General features: G+C 41.7%; 1 protein-coding gene across 4 annotated transcripts in view; it reads right to left on the bottom strand.

The window, feature by feature from the left end:
• The window catches only part of GRIA1 (glutamate ionotropic receptor AMPA type subunit 1), a 299091-nt gene that overhangs the window by 20693 nt on the left and 255808 nt on the right, over window positions 1-22590 (bottom strand). For all 4 annotated transcript variants that reach the window (XM_072824421.1, XM_072824420.1, XM_072824419.1 and 1 more), the window contains one exon: window positions 18150-18397. In XM_072824421.1, the coding sequence (XP_072680522.1) occupies window positions 18150-18397 (248 nt within the window). The remainder of the gene's footprint in view (window positions 1-18149; window positions 18398-22590) is intronic.

Raw genomic sequence — 22590 nt, forward strand, 5'->3', positions numbered from 1 at the left:
GGCATTTCCTGAAAAAGCATTTAATTAAACTTTACCACTGAACATCCCTCTTCCCAGGTGATTCTCTGAACTTGAACTCTGATCCCTTATGCTATAATCTTGTAGCTAATTGGTATGTTGGCTGGATCCCTTCAAACAGACTGTCAGTTCCCCTGAGCAGAGATGATGGTTCCTGTTTTTAAACTCCTTCCTACAATATTTAGTACAAGATGTATTATGCAGTATAAAGTGAGAAATACCTTTTTTGGGGGTAGGGTGAGTAAATGAATGAATGAATGAATGAATGGATGAAAGAAATCTAAGTACAAATAATAACCTAGGTGTCTCTAACTCGCCTATTTGGTAAACTCATCTATATGCAACATAACAGTAAGGGACCAGAAAATGTGCAAGGAAAGCGCACAGAGTCATAGGATAATAGTTGTAGTTAACATTTATTTTTTTGATAGCTTCTTATGGGCCAGGCATTAACACTTTACATGCTTTATTTCATTTAACCTTCACACTTCTATTTAGTCATCACATTATTACTATTTCCATTCCACAGACAAATACATAATTAGCCTAAGGTTCTAATTCAACTCTGTCTGACTGAAGTCTACACACATAACCATTGTTTTCCAGCTTGACCCAGATTAGGTGCTGTATGTATTGGTAAGTCCAAGAAAACTTCTTTAGGCCTTTCTCCCCATACTCCCTCAGTCCTTCTTTTACTTTGCACACTGTTGTAACACTGAAGGATTTCCATTCTCTAAGCCCACAGGAGAACAAAGCCACAAATGAGAAAAACCTCATTATAGCCCAATTTAATAAGATGCTAATTTACCACTTGACTGTAAGGAAGAGGCCAAAAATTTTCCTTCCTTCCTTCCTTCCTTCCTTCCTTCCTTCCTTCCTTCCTTCCTTCCTTCCTTCCTTCCTTCCTTCCTTCCTTTTCTTTCGTAGGAGATCAAAATGATGATGCTAGAAGGACAGTTGCCTGAAGCTATTCTGGTTCTGGCAGACCCTCAACTACCTGAGCCCTGACTTTCAGCCATAGGAGCTCATGGGTCCAGAGGAGTATCTGAATCAATGAATTATCTTTGGAAATATTGAGTAGGGAGGAGTTGGAACCATAGAAAGGTAGTCTCCAGGATGACTTTGTACTCATTAAAATTCAATGTATTCAAACTTGCACTGTGAAGAAGTTCGATTATCATATACTTATAGGGAAATTGAAGTTTGGGAAAAAAAGCAGTCAAGGGAGATATTTCAGATGATTTTAATTGGGCCTCAGCTTATGAAAGGCTAAAGACTGAATTCTGGGCTTCAGTTTTGAAGCAACCGTCTCTCTTTCAAAACTTTGAATTCAAGCATCTGAGGAGTATGGGATGAAACAGCCCTTGGAACTTATACCCAGCCTGTAGTGATATGCTATCCTCTCCTCCCTCAAAGGAAGCTTCAGTTCTAATCAAACTAGGCTGCTAGGCATCCTGTTCCCCTTCAAACAGTGTTTTTCTTCCTGCTTCTATACGCTTGCAGCTTGCTGTTCTCCTTAGCTTCTCTCCTAACACTGGTTGCCCTGCAATGCTACCCATGTTTTCCTTGAATTTTTCCATCAATACTTGATTTCTTATTGACCTTTCATTTGAACTTCCCTGGAACCTAGCAGTCAATTTGTTGCCTTGCCTACTACAGTTTCAGGTATAATAGCCTTAGTCTTTCACTTGATTATAAAGCTTTTGGTGTAAAGAGTTGATGTCTTCAAGTCAACTCTCCAAATATTTATGAGAGCCAATTAAGTGTCAAATACCATTCTAGATACTCAGTAGAAATAAAGAGCTGAGAAAGTTATAAACTTCATCTTTCAAGGAATGTACAGTCTTATGTGGGAGGCAGAAAAGCTTCTTAATAGTTGATAGAAGACTATATCTGATTTTAAAATAAAGAATTATGGAAGCACCAGAAAATGGGAGAGTTTACATCTGATAGTGTGTAGGAGTTTGAAAATCTTCAGGGGGTGCTCTGTGAAAATGGAAGAGTGGAATCAGGAAGTAGAGCTAGGAAGCACAGGCCCAGGACTTCTGGGACATGAGGTTGGACTGAGTCCAATTCCTAATTATTCTGGAATGCTATGCCAAGAAGTCAGCACTTTACCTGCAGGCAAGAGAGACAGGGGAGGTGTGTAAGCAGGGAGAGGACTCAACTAGCAGCCCATCTATACTGTGCAGTCAGTCCTAAGTAAATATGTATTAATTAATTAACCAGTGTATAACTCATATGAGAGAAAAGGACAATATTGAAAGTTTTAACCCTGAATCCAGGGATAATGGAGGCAATAGATGGGATAACTATTGGTCAGGAAAGAACATGGAGGGAATTCAGGCGCTGGGTAAAAAGTTAGGATTCAGTCAGTGGTCCCAAAATGTTGGCTCCAAAGAGCCAGGCCAATATGTGATGAAGCTTTCACTTATCAATGGGAAAATGAGGATAGATAAGGATTGTATAGTGAGTTTTTAGAAAGCTGAACTTTTCCATTTAAGACAGTCCTTCATGTGCAATTGATTAATTTCTTCCTTCCTTTGTAGTGTTAATACATTTCTTCTCTTATTATATTATGCTGATAAGAGGTGGTCATTTTTTGTCTTAAGATATCAAGATTTCTTGGCAAGATAAATCATTGTCATGTGTCCCTACCACCATTTTATTTTTTGTCTCTATATTGGTCCATGATGTATCTAGGCTGAGATCCACTGGGCTTCTAGGGGAAGAGATTTTAAGGAGCTCTGTAACTGTCCTCAAGAAGAGGGAGGGCAGCTATTGATGAGCAGCTATTTAAAGGCATTAGGGGAACCACGAAGGGTGGGAATTTCCTTGCACTGGATTAAAGGTCAGTGTACAAGTGAGCATGGTCATTCTAACTGTTCCTTTCATGGAGCTGGAGGGTTCTGAAGCCCAGGGTTCTTCCTCTGTGAAGAAGGTCCAGCCACTTCTATTCTTCCCTTATGTCTTTCTCTAAAGCCCTGCTGCAACCTCTTCTATGCAGGCCTCGGAGGATGAGTAAACCACATATGCTGAGGGCCTTCTTTCATTGGTGTTTCTGCTTTACTGAGGCCAAACCAGGGTGATTTTGTTTGGAGTGGGAGCCAGAGCCTCAGCAAAGACCAGTGCTTGTTGGCTTGCCTTCCTAAGGGAAGAGTGGTTGAGCCTAGGATAGGTCTGGGCATTTGTGGAGTCAGATCCTAGAAAGCACTCTTTTAATCACCTCCCTTTTGGACAATGATTTCAAAGACCCCTTCTGTTTTAATAGTCCAGACTCTGACATTGTCAGTGTGGACCATATAAGGTAAACACTATCATGGATGGAGCAGAAAGCTAAGAGCCCAGAAGATGCTGCTGGCCCAGTAGCTTGGAGTGGTGGGTAATGTGGGAGAGGTTATCTCCAACCAAGCAGATGGAAATAGAGAGTAATGTCAGGAGCCTCAGTTAAAATGCAGATATCTCAAGGTTATATTAGGAAACACAAATAAGGCCAAAGTTCCCTTCACCTGTGACCACTGTAGGTAGTTTTCTCCTCTGCAGTATACTCAAGGAACAGACAGTTGTAGGATCTCAGGAGAAGGAATGTTGGTCAGCCTTTGATTCAGCTAAAAGAAATTTTGTCTTTGGTTTCTGACCCTACAAAATAACACAAAGGAATTGGTTTAAAAAAAAAGAAAAAAATTACATAGAACACTCTCTTTATCTCCACTCTGAGGTGGAGGAAAGAATCCAAGTCTGATCTGAGTCTCTCACTAATCTCTGGTCAAGTTATATGTCAAGTCCTATAACTGTACCTTTGGTGACCAACTGGTTCCAATTTGCCTAGGGACTTCCCTGGTTTTATTTATTTATTTATTTATTTATTTATTTATTTATTTATTTATTTATTTATTTATTTTTACTTCCCTGGTTTTAGCATTAAAAGCTCCACATCCTAGGAACCCTCTCAACCCTGGGAAAACTAGGATTGTTGGTTACTATACCTGTACCCCAGTCTTCCCTGTAAAATGGGAATAATCATAAGCTCCGGCTCCAACTGTATTGTGAGGGTCAAATGAGGGGACAGATGCTAAAGTGTTTTGAGATTACTTGAGAACAAGTGGCTGAATTGGAAGTGCCATTAAAGCCACACGTCTGTTTGGACACATGCTCTATCTGATATACTTTGCCACTTTGTAGAACCTATTCATCACACAAGCCTCTAGCATATGTTGTTCTCTGTAAATCCTCCTGGGTCTTACAGAATGGATCAGGCCTTCCTTTCTGTCCTACTGTACTTGTACACTCTAGAACAGGCAACTCATCATTCCATATCCATAGCTGGCTTTCCCAACCAGACTGAGGGTTCTCTAATGGTAGGGACTCTGCACCTAGCACAATAGCTAACACAGTAGCTTTTTGATATATGTTTTTTGAATAAAGGAGTTTTAAGTTTCTGAAATATATGTTGTATCACAGGGTAAGTTACCTGGACCCTCAGAAGTTGCATACTAGTTTTACATGTGTGATATATATTTCTGGCCCTATAATTTTCTTTAGGGTCCTGTGGCTACCATCACCTGGTATAGTGCAAAGGCCTGGATGGAAACCTGAAGTCTGTCCCCTTCAGCAGAGATGATACAGACAGAAAGCATTTTGGAGGCATGTTTGATCCCTAGCCCTCCCCACATTGTGAGAAGCAGATGTCAACAGTTCATTTGCAGCTCAGAGTAAACCACATCTGGTCCTGTAATGCAGAACCATTTGCCAGCAGCACCACAGGGTCTGTGTCAGACACTCCAGAGATGCTTGACAAAAGATAACAGAGGGAATGAATGAAGGCCTCCCTACAATTAACAGAGGGGGTGGGAACACCATTCAGGGCAAGAGCCAGCCCAGTGGTCTCATCTCAGCTACCTCTGGTTTAATGAAAGGAAGGGAAGCTGGGCCAATTCTAAGGACTGGCCACCAAAAGACCAACGTCAATGAAAGCAGAATGCTGGGCAGGCTGGCAGGACCATTATTTTCTTGTGGACTTTAACACACGCAGGTTTGTCATGTTGGAGAATTGTTTCTTTCCGTGATGGAGAATGGTTCCTGAGGGAGAGAGGAACATTGTGATCTCCCAGGTCTCCCACCCTGGGCCCGAATCTGTCTCTAGCTCTCTCCTTCCTTCCCTTTTCTGCTACCATCTCCAGCCTCTGTTTCAGCAGCTTCCCCTCACCCCAATCCATTTGTCTTCTATAGTGGGATTCCATAAAAGATATCGTTTGAGGAAATGATTCTCTGCTGCAAACAACAATACAAAGATAGATAAAGAATGCATGAATTACTCTCCCCTTCATTATTGTACTGTGCTTGCTGGGTCTTTTTTTTTTTTTTTTTTTTTTGCTTGCTGGGTCTTTTATCTGAAATATCTTTCTCCCTATCTTGCTTGTAGATATTCTTCCCACTGGCTTAAGGCCCTGTTCGGAGATGGCTGCTTTCTCTTGGGGGTCTTCCTAGAACTCCCACCTGAAGGGCAAGACATGAACCCCTCCCTGCATGTTTTTCCACTGTGCCTTGTTCATTTATCTATATTGATCGATAAATCTATCAATCAATCATCTATCACCTTCATGGTATTTCCTCTCTTTTTTGTGTTGTTGCTAGGATGTGCCTTCTTTATTTCTTTCTTAACTGTGACCAACACTCAAAATTTTGAATAGTTCACACAAAAATTTAGATTTCTAGTTTCTTTGAAAAACCAGATCTGGCAACATTCTGACACAGCTGTATGTTAAATCAGAATTGAGTGGAGCAGTTTCTCTAGATTGGCATATAATCTTTTGTTCACTAAGCCCTCATCATTTTCTGTGACCACTCAGAAACTATTAGTTTTCCACTTAAAAGGTAGCATAGTGGATAAGAGCATAGACTCTGAAGCTGGACTGCCTGGGTTCAAATTCTGGCTCTGCCACTCACTAGCTGTGTGACTTCGATAATTTAATTTTTCTGTGCCACTAATTTATTATCTCTAAAATGAGATTCTTAGTAGTACCTACTTCATTGAGTTCTTATGAGGATTACATGAATTAGAGAATGCATGAGGACTGAGAGAGTACTTGCTATATATAGCAAGTGCTCAACAAATATTAACTGTAATTATTATTTATCATAGTGCTTGCACTGTGATTTTGTTTGTTAGAGTCCAGAAGTATTGACTCTACTCATGGCTCTATTAAAAATAAGGAAATCACATAAGAGTTTACCCCAAATCCATTTCCCTCATTTTCTTTACCTAGCCCTTGGGGGCATTTTTGGTTGCAGCCTCTGCATTGGACAGCCAATCTTGGGGGGGGGGTGCCAATGTCATAATCAGTTTGCTTTCCTTAAGAGGACTTATTTTAGTGCTTGTACAGTGTGCTTCAAATGTTGGTAGAATTAAATTGTATGATTGTAATCATGTACTTTCACGGGCTATCTTTAGGATGTGCAACAGGATGGCCAAAGAGACTCATGAGTTAAGAGTTGCTTGGCTTAATTTATGTTATATAGTTATACAGTAGGACTAGTATTTCCTAGTTCTCATGAATCTACAAGATCAGACATATCAACTGATTTTATAACATGCTCAGAAAGTCACCATACACCTGGAAGTTGGCTGGGTAGGAATCAGTCAGTGTGACAAACAATCAATAGGAGGTGTCTACATGCTAAGTGTTCTAGGTTTGGTGGGACCCTTGGTCCTTGCTTCACTGAACTGTACTTTGAAATAAAGCTAGAAAGAAGGAAGCAATAAGACCGCAGGGTGGGGAAAAGTTGTGGTGTTTGTGGGCCACAAGGAGTCTGGCTTGAATAGTGCTATGGAATTATTTTTTTTAAACATTTCTCCGAAGGAATAAATTTAATTCCCATTGTAATGGAGAATATGATTAAGAGGTCATTATGCTCTTTTTCTGCTAGATTTGTGTGCTGAGGAGGCATGAATAATATATGCAAATATGCCTGCCTGACTCTCTTTTGTTTGGAGACTCTCCTGGGTTACTACCTCTATCTCATTAGGAGGAAGTTGGCTTCTCTGTTAGGGGTTTGAGTGGGCCTTTGCCCCTTTCCTCCCTGAGGAAGAGGCTGATTAGATGTGATTACCAAGCCATGATCTCAGCACATGGGGTGATTCATAAATGTTACTAAAACAAATGGCCCAGAATTTCTGCACAGGGGCTCAACTCAGGGCCACCCCTTCCCCTTCCTTTCGGCCTGCCCTCAGAGACCAGAAACCTCAAAGCCTTAGAAACCAGGCTCTGCTCAAAAGCTTTCTACCAGAGCATATGGATGGAAGCAAGATGGCTATTAGCTGAACTTTGGGGGCCCTGAGTGGAAAAGAGAATAAAACTGTACGTTTGGATATCTCTATCTCTTGATATCATGAAATTTCATTCATTACAATGAAAAGAAGCTGAGAGTGGTCTGGCCCAGAGAAAGCAATCACCACTTATTTGAGTTAGATCCCCAAACTAACAGAATAGATGATGAGTGTCGAGGGGAAACAGAAAGGAAAGGAGAATTCGGAGAGGAAAGGGGATTAATATACAAGACTTTTAATGTACCATGAGCTCTTTATAAGTGATTTCATTTATTTCCAAGACAATTCTGCAAAGCTAATAGCAGGATTCCCATTTGGAAGATGAGAAATCTAAGCCTCTGAGAGATTAAGTAATGAGAGTTAACCTTTCTTAGACGCCTGAGTATGTGCCAGGCACCATGCTAAGCACCTTCTATTATCTCATTTAATTATTTAACAACCACCAAGATGAATGCTAGTGTTACCTCCAGTTGTATTTGGGGGAAACTGAGGATTAGGAAGGTGAAGTAACTTGTCTGAGAAACTCCTGTCATTAACTGGCACTCCTGGGATTCGTTCTTAGTCCTGACTTCAGGGCCCTAACAATCAACTGATGGCCCGCACAGCTGTTTGCTACATAGCGAAGATCACACAGGCTGTGGATGTGGGAGGCCAGGTCTGAATGAGTCTGAACAATGCTAAAGCACATTCGCTTCCCACACCCACAAGCCCTAACTGTCAGGGCTAGGACAGGTCCCCAGCCCTTCTCCCTCTTGGTCTTCCTTTGTACAACAGCAGCTGCCTTCTTAGAAAGGAGCAGTGGGCAAGTCTGAAAGAAAGTTGCTGATGAGAGGGAGAAAGAGGGAAAAAAAGATACTATTTTTGACAGCAACAGCCTCTTAAAAAGAAAGCAACATACAATTTGTGTATCAGCAGGAGAATGCAGTGCTTCGCCAGGCAAATCACAGCCCATGCTGGGCCAGTGTTCTTGCTGTCTTAAAGGCCATTCATTTCCCAGGTTGTCCATCTATCCAGATCCCACCTTGCCACCTTGCCACCTTGTACACTTTCCTCCTCTTTCTCTCCTTAATGTGTTGCTCTGCTGTTTATGAGCTTCTCAAGCAGGCATGATAAAAACGGAGCTGTAACAGGGGTAAGTATACATTTGCCTTTGTGATTTTACCACAATCCTCCACAATAGAACTGCACCGTGGGTCTCCAGCCTCGCCTGGTGCTTCTGGATGGGAGTGCTCTGGCTGTGGAGGCCACCTGTTGTCTCACTTCCCCTCATATTTTAAGGATGCCACCCTAGAAGCTGGCAAAGGCAGTGAGGGGTGCCTCCATCAGCACAGAGGCGGGGATGTGGAAAGAAGTGGGGTTCAGGACTCAGGGTCTGTACTTTGGCTGCATCCCATAAGTTAGGGTAAGAACCTGGGCAGAGTGTCACCTCTCTGAATCTTAGCTTCCTGACTTGTGAAAGGGAAATGATAATAACTAAATCCAAAGGAAAGCTCATGCCTGAACATCCCTAGGGCACTGAATGCATGTGAGCGCATTAGGTGTGGAAAGAAGGAAGTGTCCTCCCTCTTTATGCATATAGCGCAATCAGTCTAAAATGGTCAGCTTTTCATTGTTGAAAGGAGTCAAAAGCACTATAGAGTTTTGAGAAGCATGAAAGTCTTTGGAGGTAGTTTTGGTTCAGTCTACCATGGGTCAGCAGGAAACCTTAATTTGTACTGGATGTGCCCTTTTCCATTTCTAGGTATGGGGCAATGACATCAACAGGTGATACAGCCCTGATCCTAGGGAGAGAAACATGTGACCCGCCCCCCTCCCCTCGCCATGCAAAGGTTGCAGAACAGAGGCCAGGGCTCTGGAGAGAATTCAGGCAGAGTGGCAGTGAACCACTTCCCTTCGTGGGGCTGCAGCTTTCTGACTCACTATTGCTTGGGCAGGACTAAATGCAATTGTACATGTGTCTGTTTGGAGAGGGGCAGTAAATGATCTTTATTCTCTGAATAATCATTTCTTCCTCACAATTTCCATCCTTATATCCATGTTTTGCCTAATGGCTGAGAAGAGGTCCTGAAACCAGGCTGCCTGGGTTGAAAATCCAGCTCTCCAATTTCCATGCCAGGTATAATCCCGAGCCAGTTCCATAACCTTTCTATGCCTCAGTTTCCTGAACTATACGATCAAGGTGAACACAATACTACCATCACAGGGTTGTTAGGATTACATAAGCTAATGCTCATCAAATTTTTTGTAGAGGCTCCTGGGATGAGTCAGTGCTTGATAAATGTTAACAATAGGTCTTATCATCACCACTAAATGCTAAATCAAGCCCTTGTCACCCCCATGCCTGGACTTTCACACGGGGCTGCTGTGCCAGTCTCCTAGGAGGATTTCTCGGTTCGCTCTATAATCCATCCCACGTGTCCTGACCTGAGAAGCTTCCGTATTGATGCAGTGCTCCTTTGGCAGACCTCCAATCTCTGTTCAAACACACACACACACACACACACACACACACACACACACACACACTTTCTCTTTCTGCCTCTCTCTTTCTCTTTGTCCCTCCCTCCCTTTTCATCCACCGTTCCCTCCGTTCCCTCCCTCTCTTCCTTTCTCTCCAGCTCTTCTGAAGATAGAGGCAAATCTAGCCTCTCTGCTCAGAGAGCTTTGTCTCTGATCAGGCCCGACCTGGGTCATAGAGTTCATGGGGTTACCATGACAACAAGCATTCCTGGCTACCCATCAGGAGGCAAGGACCAATTGAAAGGGCCTGTCATTTCCCTGGGACATACTGTATTTATTCTCAGCAGCAGGCCCTGCACAGTACTATACTATGGGAGGAGGGTGGGAAGGAGGGAGAAAAATATCAGGGTTTTATTTTTTTTAGTGTGTTCTCTGTGGGGGAGGACCACAAATTGTTCTCAGAGAGACACATTTTATTTCTAATGCAGCTAGTGCTAGGGTTAGAGGCTGGTGTTCATGAGCATTTCTGATGAACACAGTGTTTTTCACAAAGAAGGAAAAAATAAGTTATCTGGTTCAAAAGTGACTTTTTGGTAGGTATAATGGAAAGAGGGGAAGGTAGAGAATTAACCTTTAATGAGTACCCTCTGTGACAAGTACTTTGTGCTATTTCATCAAAACTCAGAGCAACTACAATGAATTACTATTATTCCATTTTTACAGAAAAGAAAACAGAGGCTCAAAAAGTTATAATGACTTACCAAGTGAGGTCAACATGCAGGTAAAGTAATGGCCCTCGAACCTAAATGAAAGTTGCTTGACTAAGGATCATGATTTGGACGCTATAGAGTGCAGTTTCCCTGTCATGCTCCCATCATATTAATCTTCCTTCTCTTTCTAAGCTGCTGTCTCCTCAGACCTTGTCCATCTCTCTTCCCTGACCTCTAGCCCTGTTTCTCAAAATGAACTGCTATCTACCTATAACAAATTCCCTGGGGGACTTGTTAAAATTGCACATTCCTGGATCCCACCCTGGACCTGCTGAATCAGAAATGTCAAAAATGAGAGTCTAGAAAGGAGCATTTTTAAGCAGCTTCCTTAAATAATTTGACACAAACTGAAGTTGTGGAATGGTTCTTTAGAGCAACAGAATCAACACTGCACAAAATAACACTTGCTTATTTGTTTCCCAATTACATTCTGGGTCACTGTGATTCTCTAAAAGAGAGCTCTCTTGATGGCCACTGTAACGCTCAGAACAGTATTAGGAAAAGAAAAAAAAGGGTGTTCAAGAAAGGCCCACTGAACCAACTTGAAGATGCAATTATGTCATGAGGTCCCAGCAAGAAGGTGGACAACTAGGAGACTCTCAATCCCTGGAAGAAAGAATACTCTCCACAAAACCTTGTGATATTTCTTCCTGAGTCATGGCCTTAACCTCTCTCCTTCAGCCATATGCCAATACAGACAAGCAGTTCTTAGTAGATATTTCCCAGAATAAGGTTGTGTGAAGGGAGAAAAATATATTCAGTCAGAATACCAGTATGACTAAAATGTTGATGAGCAATTGTGAACTTATGTCTGATTACAAAACCACTGGGGTGCCTGGGTGGCTCAGGTGGTTGGACATCTGACTCTTGATCTCAGCTCAGGCCTTCATCAGGGTCCAGTAGGCTGAGTATGGAGCCTACTTAAAAAAAACAAACAAACAAAACAAAAAAACCAACACCACCAAAAAACCACAACTAGAAGCAACAACAACAAAAACACCAGATGTAGGCAAGATAGAGTCAGCGCAACAGGTTCAAAGAACCGTAATGGGGAGCCTCCACCATTTTTGCTGCAGCTCTCCCAGCAATGCCTTTCTGAACCTTTAAGGCACCCCAGAGGTTAAATTGAGGAGGTGGCAAGAAGTCTGTTTGGGAGGTAAGCCCCATATATGCCCACTTTCTGTTCTTGTCATAATCAGTTTGTACCTGATCAGGCCTTAAAGAGCACAGAAGTCTCAGAAAGTTCACATAACAGACTTCTTTCCAAACTACCAAGCCTTCAAGTAGAGGTGATGCCTGGTGAAGAACATAGAGCCCACTATGTCTTCCATCTGTCCCCATCCCATTATGACCCATGACCACATTCATTTCCTCCTATCAGAATGATGGCAACAGATTTCTAAATGACTTCTCTGCTTGTAATCCTCCTCTCTGATTCACATTACAAATGACTGCCAGGATAATTTTGGGGAGCCTGTTTGCTCCACGATACCTCCACATCAATGGCCTTTAATGGTCCCTACTGACATCGAATAAAAATAGAGACATTTGAAATCCTTCCCAGTATGACCACAATGAATTGCTCCTACTTATTAATGCATTCTCTGGTTAAAGCAAAGCCTTTGTTGTTCCTGAAAACAAGACCTATGTTTTCTTACCTCTGCTCATTTTGTTGCCTCCACCTGGAGCACCCACTCCCCACTTCTCACCTATCACAATTTCTTCATGTCCTATGTCAAATGTTACTTTTGCCACAAAACCTTTGCAAATCCTTCCATTCAAATGTTGACTCTCCTCCTTTTGGGTGCTACTGACTCTTATGGCACTAGGTAGAATGATAGGCATCTGTGTAATTTTGCTCATGAACTATACTTGGTTATGCATAATTTACAGGCTGGGGCTGTATCTCTCTCACTGCTACTTCCTGAAGCATGTGCATAGGGCCTTGTGTGGAGGAAATATTCAGAAAGGAATCTGTGGAGCTGAATGGAAGGCACAGCACTGAGTCTCAGACCCATCCATCATCCACTAAGCTATAGAAGGGAGCTCCCATCCCCCTGGCCCGGACATCTGGCACGGACAAGACACGTGACAGAAGACAAACATGTCATGATCACAGAGGCTAGAAAAGACTACAGAGTAACCATGGTCGCAGTTAAAGACCAGAATTTGACCAATGTCCTGATTAGGGTATAACTCAGCAAATCCATCAAATTCCTGGTAAATGGCTTGTGAAGGATAATCATTAGTTGAGATTTTAACGTAGGCCAATCTGGTGTGGCTTCCTTCTTGAGTTGGTAAAACATTGGTCATGCCCTCTTACTGAGGAAATTTGAACACGTCGTCTCTAACTGAAGGGAGTGTTCATCATAATAAAGAAAGGAAACTTCAGTTTGGACCAGCAAGTACATTTAGTTGACAATAAAAGGGCCCAATAGATCATAATTAGTTGATTTATCAATTGCCTTTCCCTAGTGACTGACATTGGCTGAGCAGGTCTTTATCCATAACCTTAGGGCTTTGGAAACACAATCCAGCCCCTTGCCCAACCCCAAACATGCAGTGACAGCCAACAAATAGCATCTGTTTCAAAGAAACACCACCTGTCCAAATGGAAAATCAAGCATTGAACTATTTCGTTTCATCAGAGTATTTGTTTCCAGAGCAGAAGAGACAAAAACACCACTCTGTCACTAACACAGCCTTTTAACAATCCATAGGGACCACCATGGCCTGGCTTTTGCCAAGTAGACTTGGCAAGTTTTAGAGGAATAGTTGGACCTTAGATACCAGTTCTCTGACCTTCTGAGGCAGAGCTGGGTGATCTGACTTGGAGGAACTTGGAGCTTTTTCCAGGAAGGCTGGAAGTGGTTAAATGCCCTGTAGGTATGGTAAGATCTGGCTTTATGGAGAGAAAGTGATGGGAAAAAGCTGCCAGGGAGCCCTTTTTGATGTAGGCACAGGCACTGAACCTGGAGCGCCTCTGCCTATGAGGGCTGCAGAAGCCCTACTCTTACAGGGCAGAAGGGAAGTCTGTGATAATGCCTGTAGTGTGCTGACCCAGCTTTCTGTAAAGACTTACACAGAGCTCACAGCTTTGTGAATGGCTAAACCATGTTTTCAAAAGTCTTTGCTATAATTCTAAATAATTTGAATTAAAATTGATTTCTTCTGCCATATTATCTTTAGCACATATAAGCTCCTTTTAAAAGGGACCAGAGGAAATAGTAAATAGGTACTTCCCCTTACTGTTTCTCCACTTTCCACCTCTGTCATGCAGAATGCTTTTCTGGGATCAATTCAGTGGATCTAAGACTGCTGGAGCAGGCACATAGGTCTGTGTGGCATTTGGGCTGTCATGACTCGTTGGTATTTGACCGTGCTTTGAGGAAATGGCACCCTTTGGGGCATGTGAGGCTGAGGTGTGATGGAACCCTGGCTGGAGTGTGTGTGTGTGTGTGTGTGTGTGTGCGCGCGCGCTCATGTTTTCTGTAACCATTTTGCAATTCTATGTTTCATGGAATCTCTATACTATTGGTCGCTAGAATGATTTGTTTTAATGCAGAGATGTGACAGAGAATCCCATAGAGGGAAGAGGGATTTTCCTGGGTCAGAAACTCATGGTCCTATTAGGAGGAACATTACTTTTCTGGTTTTGAGTCAGAAAACCTCCTGGCCACCTTAATAGTTGCCACTGGAGAGAATGGAGCACTGGGAGAGAGCTGAGTGCATGTGACCATCAGTTGGGTATTCTTGACTTACATATCCACCATTGGTAATCTATATTTGGAATATGTTCCTTTTCATTTCTCTTTCCCTTTCTCTTGGCTTTCTCAAAATCATTAAATAGCTTTTTATGTCTTACAGAGATGTAAATGACAGAGTTAGGGTTTTCTTTATTACAGAGTTGAATTATTTTCAACAATTATCCCCAAAGAAATCTTCAGGCATGCAAAACCTATTAAAGCAGTGTTAGTATACAAAGAAGTGGTACTTCGTGCATTAAAATGACCATCTACTCTCACCTTTTGTCTTCACATAATGAGTGGATGCTCTGGGCTCCAAATGTCTGCTTTTTAACTTTTTTGAGTTGTTGCCTAATGCTTGACCCATGAGAATAGGTACTAGGAACCTGACATAAGTCCAGTCTCCTACTTTTAATGGTGCTGTCAGTCATAAAGCCCAGTTAAGCATTAGAGTGAGTCACAGGCATGGGATCTGGAATCAGACTATCTGAGCTTGAAATATGGCTATAGTTGTGTCAACCTGGTCAGGTAACGAAAATTTGTGCTTCTGTTTTCCCATCTGTAAAATGGGAATAATGGTACTTCATAGGTATGAAGTTTATATGAGATAATGTATATACCATAGTGTGTAGCAAGGAGTCAGAATTCACTCAATCTACCATTGGTGGAAAATCACTGGTGTGCCAGATGACCTGAACTTTATGTTCATGTCACTCAAAGATGTAATAATTTCTGAGTTTGTTACCTTGTTCCAGGCACCTATATGTGGGATGGGGTGATAGAAGTACTCTATTGATTGAACAAATCATGTCACTTCTCTATTCCTTGTTTTCTTGACTTTATATACAAGTATTTAGATCAAATAGTATCCTTGACTCATAAAGCTTTCAGTAAATTGTAACACTGAAGCATCACTCATGTTCCCAGATGTGTAAGACCTTATTCTCTACATGGTGCCTTTCTAGGGTAGCGTTGTGTAAGTTTCTGAGATAAAAGTCTCTTCCTTGCCAAGCATTCTTCTCTGCATCCCCTTTGAACTTTGTCTAAACTTGTACAGAGAATCTTTTAAGTTGTTCAGGCAAAAATGTATAATTGATAAATACCAGGCCATTTGATTTCCCTTCATTTGGCACATTCAGTTATTTCCGCACTCCTATAGATAGTTTTATTTCCCAATTTTCAGATAATTACTTAAAATTCTTCAATATAGTTCCATTACTTTTCTTTTTTTAAAGATTTTATTTATTTATTCATGAGAGACATAGAGAGAGAGCCAGAGACACAGGCAGAGGGAATAGCAGGCTCTATGCAGGGAGCCCGATGTGGGACTTGATTCCGGGACTCCAGGATCAGACTAAACCACTGAGTCACCCAGAGATCCCAATTTCATTACTTTTCAAATGAGGACAAAAATCCTCTACAAAATCCTTCCCTATTTCATTCTCTGATCTCAACTTAACCTTTCTCATTTTTATTATCTATGTCCAGGAGCACTTGGCTTCTTTCAGTTAACCAACTGTAGCATGATTCCTAACCTTAGAGTCTTTGCACATGCTGTTCCCTCTGCCTGGACTGCTCGTCTCTACTCCTCCCCTCACTTTACCTTGTTAACTTCTATTAATCTGTCAGATCTCAACTTGAGATAAAGTATTCTTGGAAAAGCCCTTTTGACCATGTTCCACTCATCCTGCACACCAGATTAGACCCTATTATCTCTGGGTGTGTTTGAGATCTTCTTTGTCTTTATAGTCCTGCAGTTTCAAGTGAATCAGCTGCTGATTTTCATCTGTGTAGGACATGTAACTTTTGAATCTAGGTATTAATGTTTTCTATAAATACTGGAATGTTCCCTTTAAATACTGCCTCTACTCCATCCTCTCTTGTCTCTGGGACTCACAGAAGATGTGTCTGGGATTTTGTTTTCTCTTTCAGGTCTCTTAACCTCTTTGTCATGGTTTCTATCTTTTCATCTCTCTGTGTGATTTTCTGGGGAATTATCTCTATTGTTTCCCCCTAGTATAATAATTTTCTCCTCCAGTTAGACTAATTTGTTGTTTAACCCTTCTATTGAGATTTTATTACTTCTCTAAATTCTAATTTGTATTTTTCTAAATATGTCTGGTCCCTTATGATAATGAATTTTCTTTTAAAAGTGTTTTTCATTACTCTTAAATCTTTGGGTGTACTTCTGATTTTTGTTCATGTCACATAATTTATGACTTTACCCTGCTTAGGGAAGTCCCTGAATAGTTGGTTTATGCATTTCACTCTGGTTTTGATGTTCTTTTCTTGTTTTGGCCTAGGGATTTCCTAGCTTCCATTTAAAAGGCTATTTATTATAACTTTATCCTGCATATCTAGGTTTTGTAGTGGGAGTTTTGTTCTGCTTATTACTGGAATTAGGTGTCCTCTAGGTCACCTTTTGTCAATGATCACAGAATCTGTCATAGTTGTCATGAACCATCAAATAATAATTACCCCCCCCAATAATCACCTGTTGAATAACTGTCTTTCTTGTAAGAATGCAGTTCCATAAGGATAGAGATTGTGTGTCTTGTTCAAAATTGTAGCTCCAGGTCTTAGCCTAGTGCCTAGAACCTCAGGGCTCAATGTTACTGAAATGAATGCAAGGTGTGATGGTGGAAGTGATCCTGGATATCAAGGTGGGTTAGGAACCCCTCTCCATCTTTTTGCAACCTTTTTAAACACTTTTCACCTTTCCTTGAACACTGTATTTCTCTAAAATGATTTAATCCCTGTGTAAATTGACATAACATCTCATATATTACTTCATTCTGTGCTGTTTTCAATTACCTTCTCTGTAGATTATCCCATTTGGACTCACAATCACCTTGGACCTAGAAAGGGCTGGGATGAATATCCTCTCTTTACAGATGAGAAACCGAAGGTTTGCGAGATGATATGCCTTACCTTGTCAAGGTAGCCAGTAGTAAATCCCAGAATTAAATCTATGAATTAATCTAAATTAATTCATTCATTAGAATGAATACTAAAGCTTCTTTACCAAAACTTGTTTCTTTACTGAATTACCTGTTTCTTTCTACAGAAATCAGTATCTGGGGGGCACCTGGTGACTCAGTCCATTAAGTGTCCAACTCTTGGTTTCAGCTCAGGTCATGATCACAGGGTTATGAGACTGAGCCCTGCGTCAGGATTCACACTCAGGGTAGAGTCTGCTTGAGGTTCTCTCTCTCCCTCTGTCCCTGCCCCATTGTGCATTCTCTCTCTTTATATTTTATAAACAAATGAATAAATGAATAAACAAAATCTTTGAAAAAAAACCAAAAATCAGTATCTGGCAAAGAACAGGTGCTGCCATTCATTTGGTATTATTTTGATTGCCACAGACAGAGCATTTAGGACTCAAACTACTTGATTTTTCATTTGGACAATATGTTTATGTTTCTTTTCAGACAAACATTACAAACCACCTTGTCTCATAGAATCCAGGTTGCTGGAGAACTCTCTTCGTAGCCTAGTTGGATATGGGAATGTTTGGTAAAGGATGGTGTGTTATAGCTCACACAACACAAACGCAAGTTTCATTGATGTTTAACACACTTGGAGGGGTAAGGCGAGGCATGGGGGAGAACACATGGGCAGCAACAGTCATAGCAAGCTGAGGCCCCCAGGTCAATTTCCAACCTCAGGGCTGAAGATCTCGGGTGACTGGTGTCTTCCAGGCCCACAGGTGTCCAAAAAGGGCTTGCATTGTGGCACTGGAGCCATGTGGCAGACATAGCAGCTTCATTCCTGAGGTAGGGAGGGGGAGAGGGAGTACCAAGGAAGCAAATCTTGGCTACTTACCTCAGGGCGGACCCCTTGGGCGTTGCAATGCCATAGCCTTTGGAATCCAAGTTACCTCCCACCTTCATGGTGTCACAGGGTTTCCGCTGCTCAATGTACTCATTCATAGTAGATTCCAGAAGGTAGGCGTATTTGCCTTTGGATTTCCTCACTCGGATCATTCCCTCCTCTGTGGTCCTCACAAAAACTGATGGCTCTGCTGACTTCATGTATGTCCACATCTTCTCAAACACAGCAATTTTAGACCTCTGGCAGGGGACAGGAACAAAGCTGGAATTAAGTGCTGGCTGTGCTTGGAATTGAGGTCGGCACACACACTAATGAAGAGCTGAGTGTAGCTTGATCACACATTCATGAGCGAGATTAGCTCAGGAAGAAACAAATTATGAGTGATTGCAAAATAAGAGGCTCTAATTAGTACCAGTAGGTTCCAAAGTACAAATATCTTGCAAATACAGAATGAACAGAATAGCTCAGAATCTTTTAATTACTGAATTATATTCTCCTTCTATATGGGAAGAGTAAAGAAATGGGATCCTGTCTAGCTTCTAAAGACATTATAGAACCTATCTATTTTTCAAGAAGGCCATCTTTATACTGCCTAGAAGTGGAGAGCAAAATATCAGTGGAATCTGATTTCATTATTAGAGGACAACACTAAGAAATTTCTAGATCATGAGTCATATTATAAGACTGACCTCAGAATGTAAATTATTGTCTGATAAAGCTAATAACTTGAGACCTAATACTGTAGCCTGTTTACATTTCAAAAGCCTCTAAATCTAGCCAAATTGCTTTCCTCCCTTCCTCTTGAGCTCATTTTGAACTTTCTCTTCTTTAGGACTTGGCCTAGGCTGTTTACTTCACTGGCTACACTGGTCCTTTCCAGCCATATCCTACTAGTTATTTCACAGACCAGAACAAATCCTATATATTCTGAGACCATTTCAGTTTCAAGGACAATAGTTCACAAGCTCTAGGGGGCACCAGGAATCATGTGCAGAAATTGTTAATATGAAGATGTTCCTCCTCTAAACCTAAAGATTCTGATTCAGCAGGTCTGGGGTGGAGCCTAGAAAAAATTTTTTTCAGAAGTTCCCCGGGTGATTCTGATCTATATGGCCTCTGTGGCTCTCACTTTGAGAAAGAGTATTATGAGGGCTAACACTCCTTTCAGACACTGAACAGGTACTGACTGGATGGTCAGGCTAGAGTGCCAAGATTGTGAGGTATCCTTTCTTGTGCATAGGTCTCAAGTATGTGGATGCTACCTGAGGGAGGGGGACATCTTCCCTTCTGTGAGTCTTTCATAGAGTTTATCCTGGCACATAGTAGGGCTTTAGCCAAGGCACATAACCCAGGGCCACAAGTCATTCCTCTCATCTAACGTGTTATTTCTAAAAATCATCCTTTCCCCAAGGGTAGATGTATTTTAGGAGTATTGGACTCTGGCCTTGTAAATGGACAAGTGTTAAACACATATAAGGGGCTATTATTTTGAAAGATAGCACTAGAGTCATGTAACTCATATAGTCTAGTGGTTAATACACAGATCATAGATTCATTTGGTATAAAATGGTCATACCCACAAAACATCATTTTTCTTTGCATACAAATATCAGGTTTATTTCCTTGATAGTAACATCAAATGTTGACAAAATATTGATATACAGTTGTTATTCAAGTCAACTGATCTATAGGCATCAGTTGGGCCTAGAAAAATTCTGGTCTCAAGGGAAAGTTAATGGAAACAGTTACTGAGAATTTCAGGGAGGCATTTGGTAGAGTCTATCATTAGATTGACTAGATGATGTGCTTTGCAGTATGGTTAACCAGCTGGAAAGGCCACTGGACTGGCAGTGAGGAGCCCAGGTTCTAGTCTTTAGCCATCTGTTCCATGAGGAGTTGGGTCATGGGGACCTTTGAGTCCCTTGTGGGCTTGAAATATCTAATTCTTTACATGAATATACATCATTCAAGCAACAATGTCCATGTGAGGAAGAAGAAGAAAGAAAGAAGAAAAGGGAGGGAAAATTTCAAAGTTAGGGGAGGAAATACCCAGAACCAATCAGAGCATTTACAATATATGTCATATTCTCTCACAGGAAACAGAGAAATGTATAAATTCAGCTGTGACCAGATTTGCAGATGATCTTCTAGGCAAAAACCCAACAAAATACACAGCAGGGCAATGGCAAGATGCAATTTGACCTGACAGGATGGCCACGGCAGGAAACGGGGCTGCTGACAGGCAAAGCTGAAGAGCCCTCTGGGCAACAGTATGCAGAAAATTAATATGTCCTCTCAGCCTCACCCCAGTGCCCTAAATGCAAGGGCTGTGCTCATAGCCGCTCAGAGCAGGCTATCAGGAAAATCTCATCTCCAGGGATGCAATGGCAGCATGAGTGGCAGGGAAGATTGGAAGCATACTTGGGGTATTTGTTCTTGGATCTCTCCTATCATCTGCAGCTCTCACAGTCCTTCACACATCTTAATTAAACTGTCGATGGAGGATTAAGTGACTCTGGGTTGGGGCTGCCAAGAAGCTCTGGGCTGCCGTGGGGACTAGAAGGCAGACTTTTTTCAGAGTCTGGGGTAGAGGAATACTTGTTTCACCATTCCCTCGTTCTGCCTTATGGGAGTGGTGAGTGATCTTGTCTCTCCACCCACCAAAGTCCTGGTGGGAAAATTCTCAAGGTCAAAATCACAGAGATGGAGTGGCTCATGGGGCATATCTTGTCAGCACTCTCCTTCTACAGGTAAAGAAACGGAGGTCCACAGCATGGCAGTGAACTGTTCAATGTCATGTAGCTTCTTAGTAGCAGAGCCATAAGTAAAACCCAGGTCTCCTGATTGCACACCTTGTCTCTTGTTTTAGGCTTTAGATCTTACTAGCTGGGAGACCTCAGGCAAGTAACATAATATTTCTGAGCCTCAGTCTTCCTCTCCTGACAATGGTGATAACAGCAGCCACTGCACAGTGTTGCCATAGAGATTATATGACAACAGAGGTAAAATGCATGCCCGTGTCGGGCACATAGTTGGTATTCCAGAAGTGGTGCAATCACTACTAATAATTATGCCCCTCGTTCAGGTTTTACTTTAGGATAAGAATGCCCAATGGCTGGCTTGAGACTAGTTTCCCTTCCTACATATGTGACAGATACTGATACCAGTCAAGGAATTCTTTCATATGTGCCCAGATGTGCTCTCGGAGTCACCTCTTAACATTGAACTCTCGGCAACTACTGCTGATTAATCATTGTTAGTATGTGAACTATAACCTATTGTCATCAACACAGTAGACCCGGTGAGCACACAGAACTTGTAGAATACACATGGTTTTCTTGCCAGATGCCTATCAGTGTGCTCTGGTCAAGAAATAGAAATATGTCAATTGACATTAATAGAGAAGTTTCAAGTCATAAGTCCTAGCTGTGCCTCTGAGTAGCAAGGCCATGCTCATTTTCTTCTCTGGGCCTCAGTTTCTTCAACTACAAAAGGAAAAGGCTAGACTAGATTTATCCATGAGCCCATCTAATAATGTGAGTAATCTTTAAAAAAACATCAGGTAATGACACCACCTCATTAGGACAGTGGTTCAGTGGTAACAATGCTTGGGCTGAAATGAGGAAACAGATTTTGTGTTCATCCTTGACACTTACATTATGATTTCCTAAATTCTAACATTTTTTTTAAATAAATTTATTTTTTATTGGTGTTCAACTAAATTCTAACATCTTGTCCACAAAATGGACATATAACCCCTGTCCTGCCACAGGTCACAGGTGGATCATAAATGAGACCATGGTTGGGAAAGTGCTTTGGGGATGGTGATGTGCTCAGATATTGGGAATGAGAGCATAGGTATATAATGGGTAAGTGATTTGGCTGTTCCCCAGGTTCATCAGCAGGCCTGTGGCATAGGACTGGCTATATGGACAAATATCAGACATCTCCTTACACTTTGGTTGTAGGCTACAAATGCCAGAGAATTATAATGAGATTACAGGAAGTTTTTCTACTAGCTGGTTGGCTAAGCTTAAGCAAGTCATGTCACTCTCTAAAATGACAGATTCTGGCCATGTGCCTCCAAGTTACCCTCTTGCTCCAATATATCGAAAGTGGATGATTTTAGCCTTAGAGACTGGATCAGTGATTGTTAAGACTTTGGTCCCCTTCCTGCTTGTCATACAGAACACAGAGCCCACAATCAAGAAATTGAGCAAGTTACTCTACTCTGTGGGTTCACCCAGGGCCAGGGGTTTGCTCTATGAAGTTGCAGTGAAAACCTAGTAGGTCTGCACAGGATCCCCATCAATGCTTGAAGCAAGGTAGGGACTTGCCTTCTATTCTCCTTATACCACTTATTAGCTGTGTGACCTCAGGCAATTACTTTTACTTCTCTGAGCTTCATATATAAAATGGGGACAACACATAT

Source organism: Canis lupus, chromosome 4, assembly GCF_048164855.1.
Source record: "Canis lupus baileyi chromosome 4, mCanLup2.hap1, whole genome shotgun sequence".
Taxonomy (NCBI): Eukaryota; Metazoa; Chordata; class Mammalia; order Carnivora; family Canidae; genus Canis; species Canis lupus.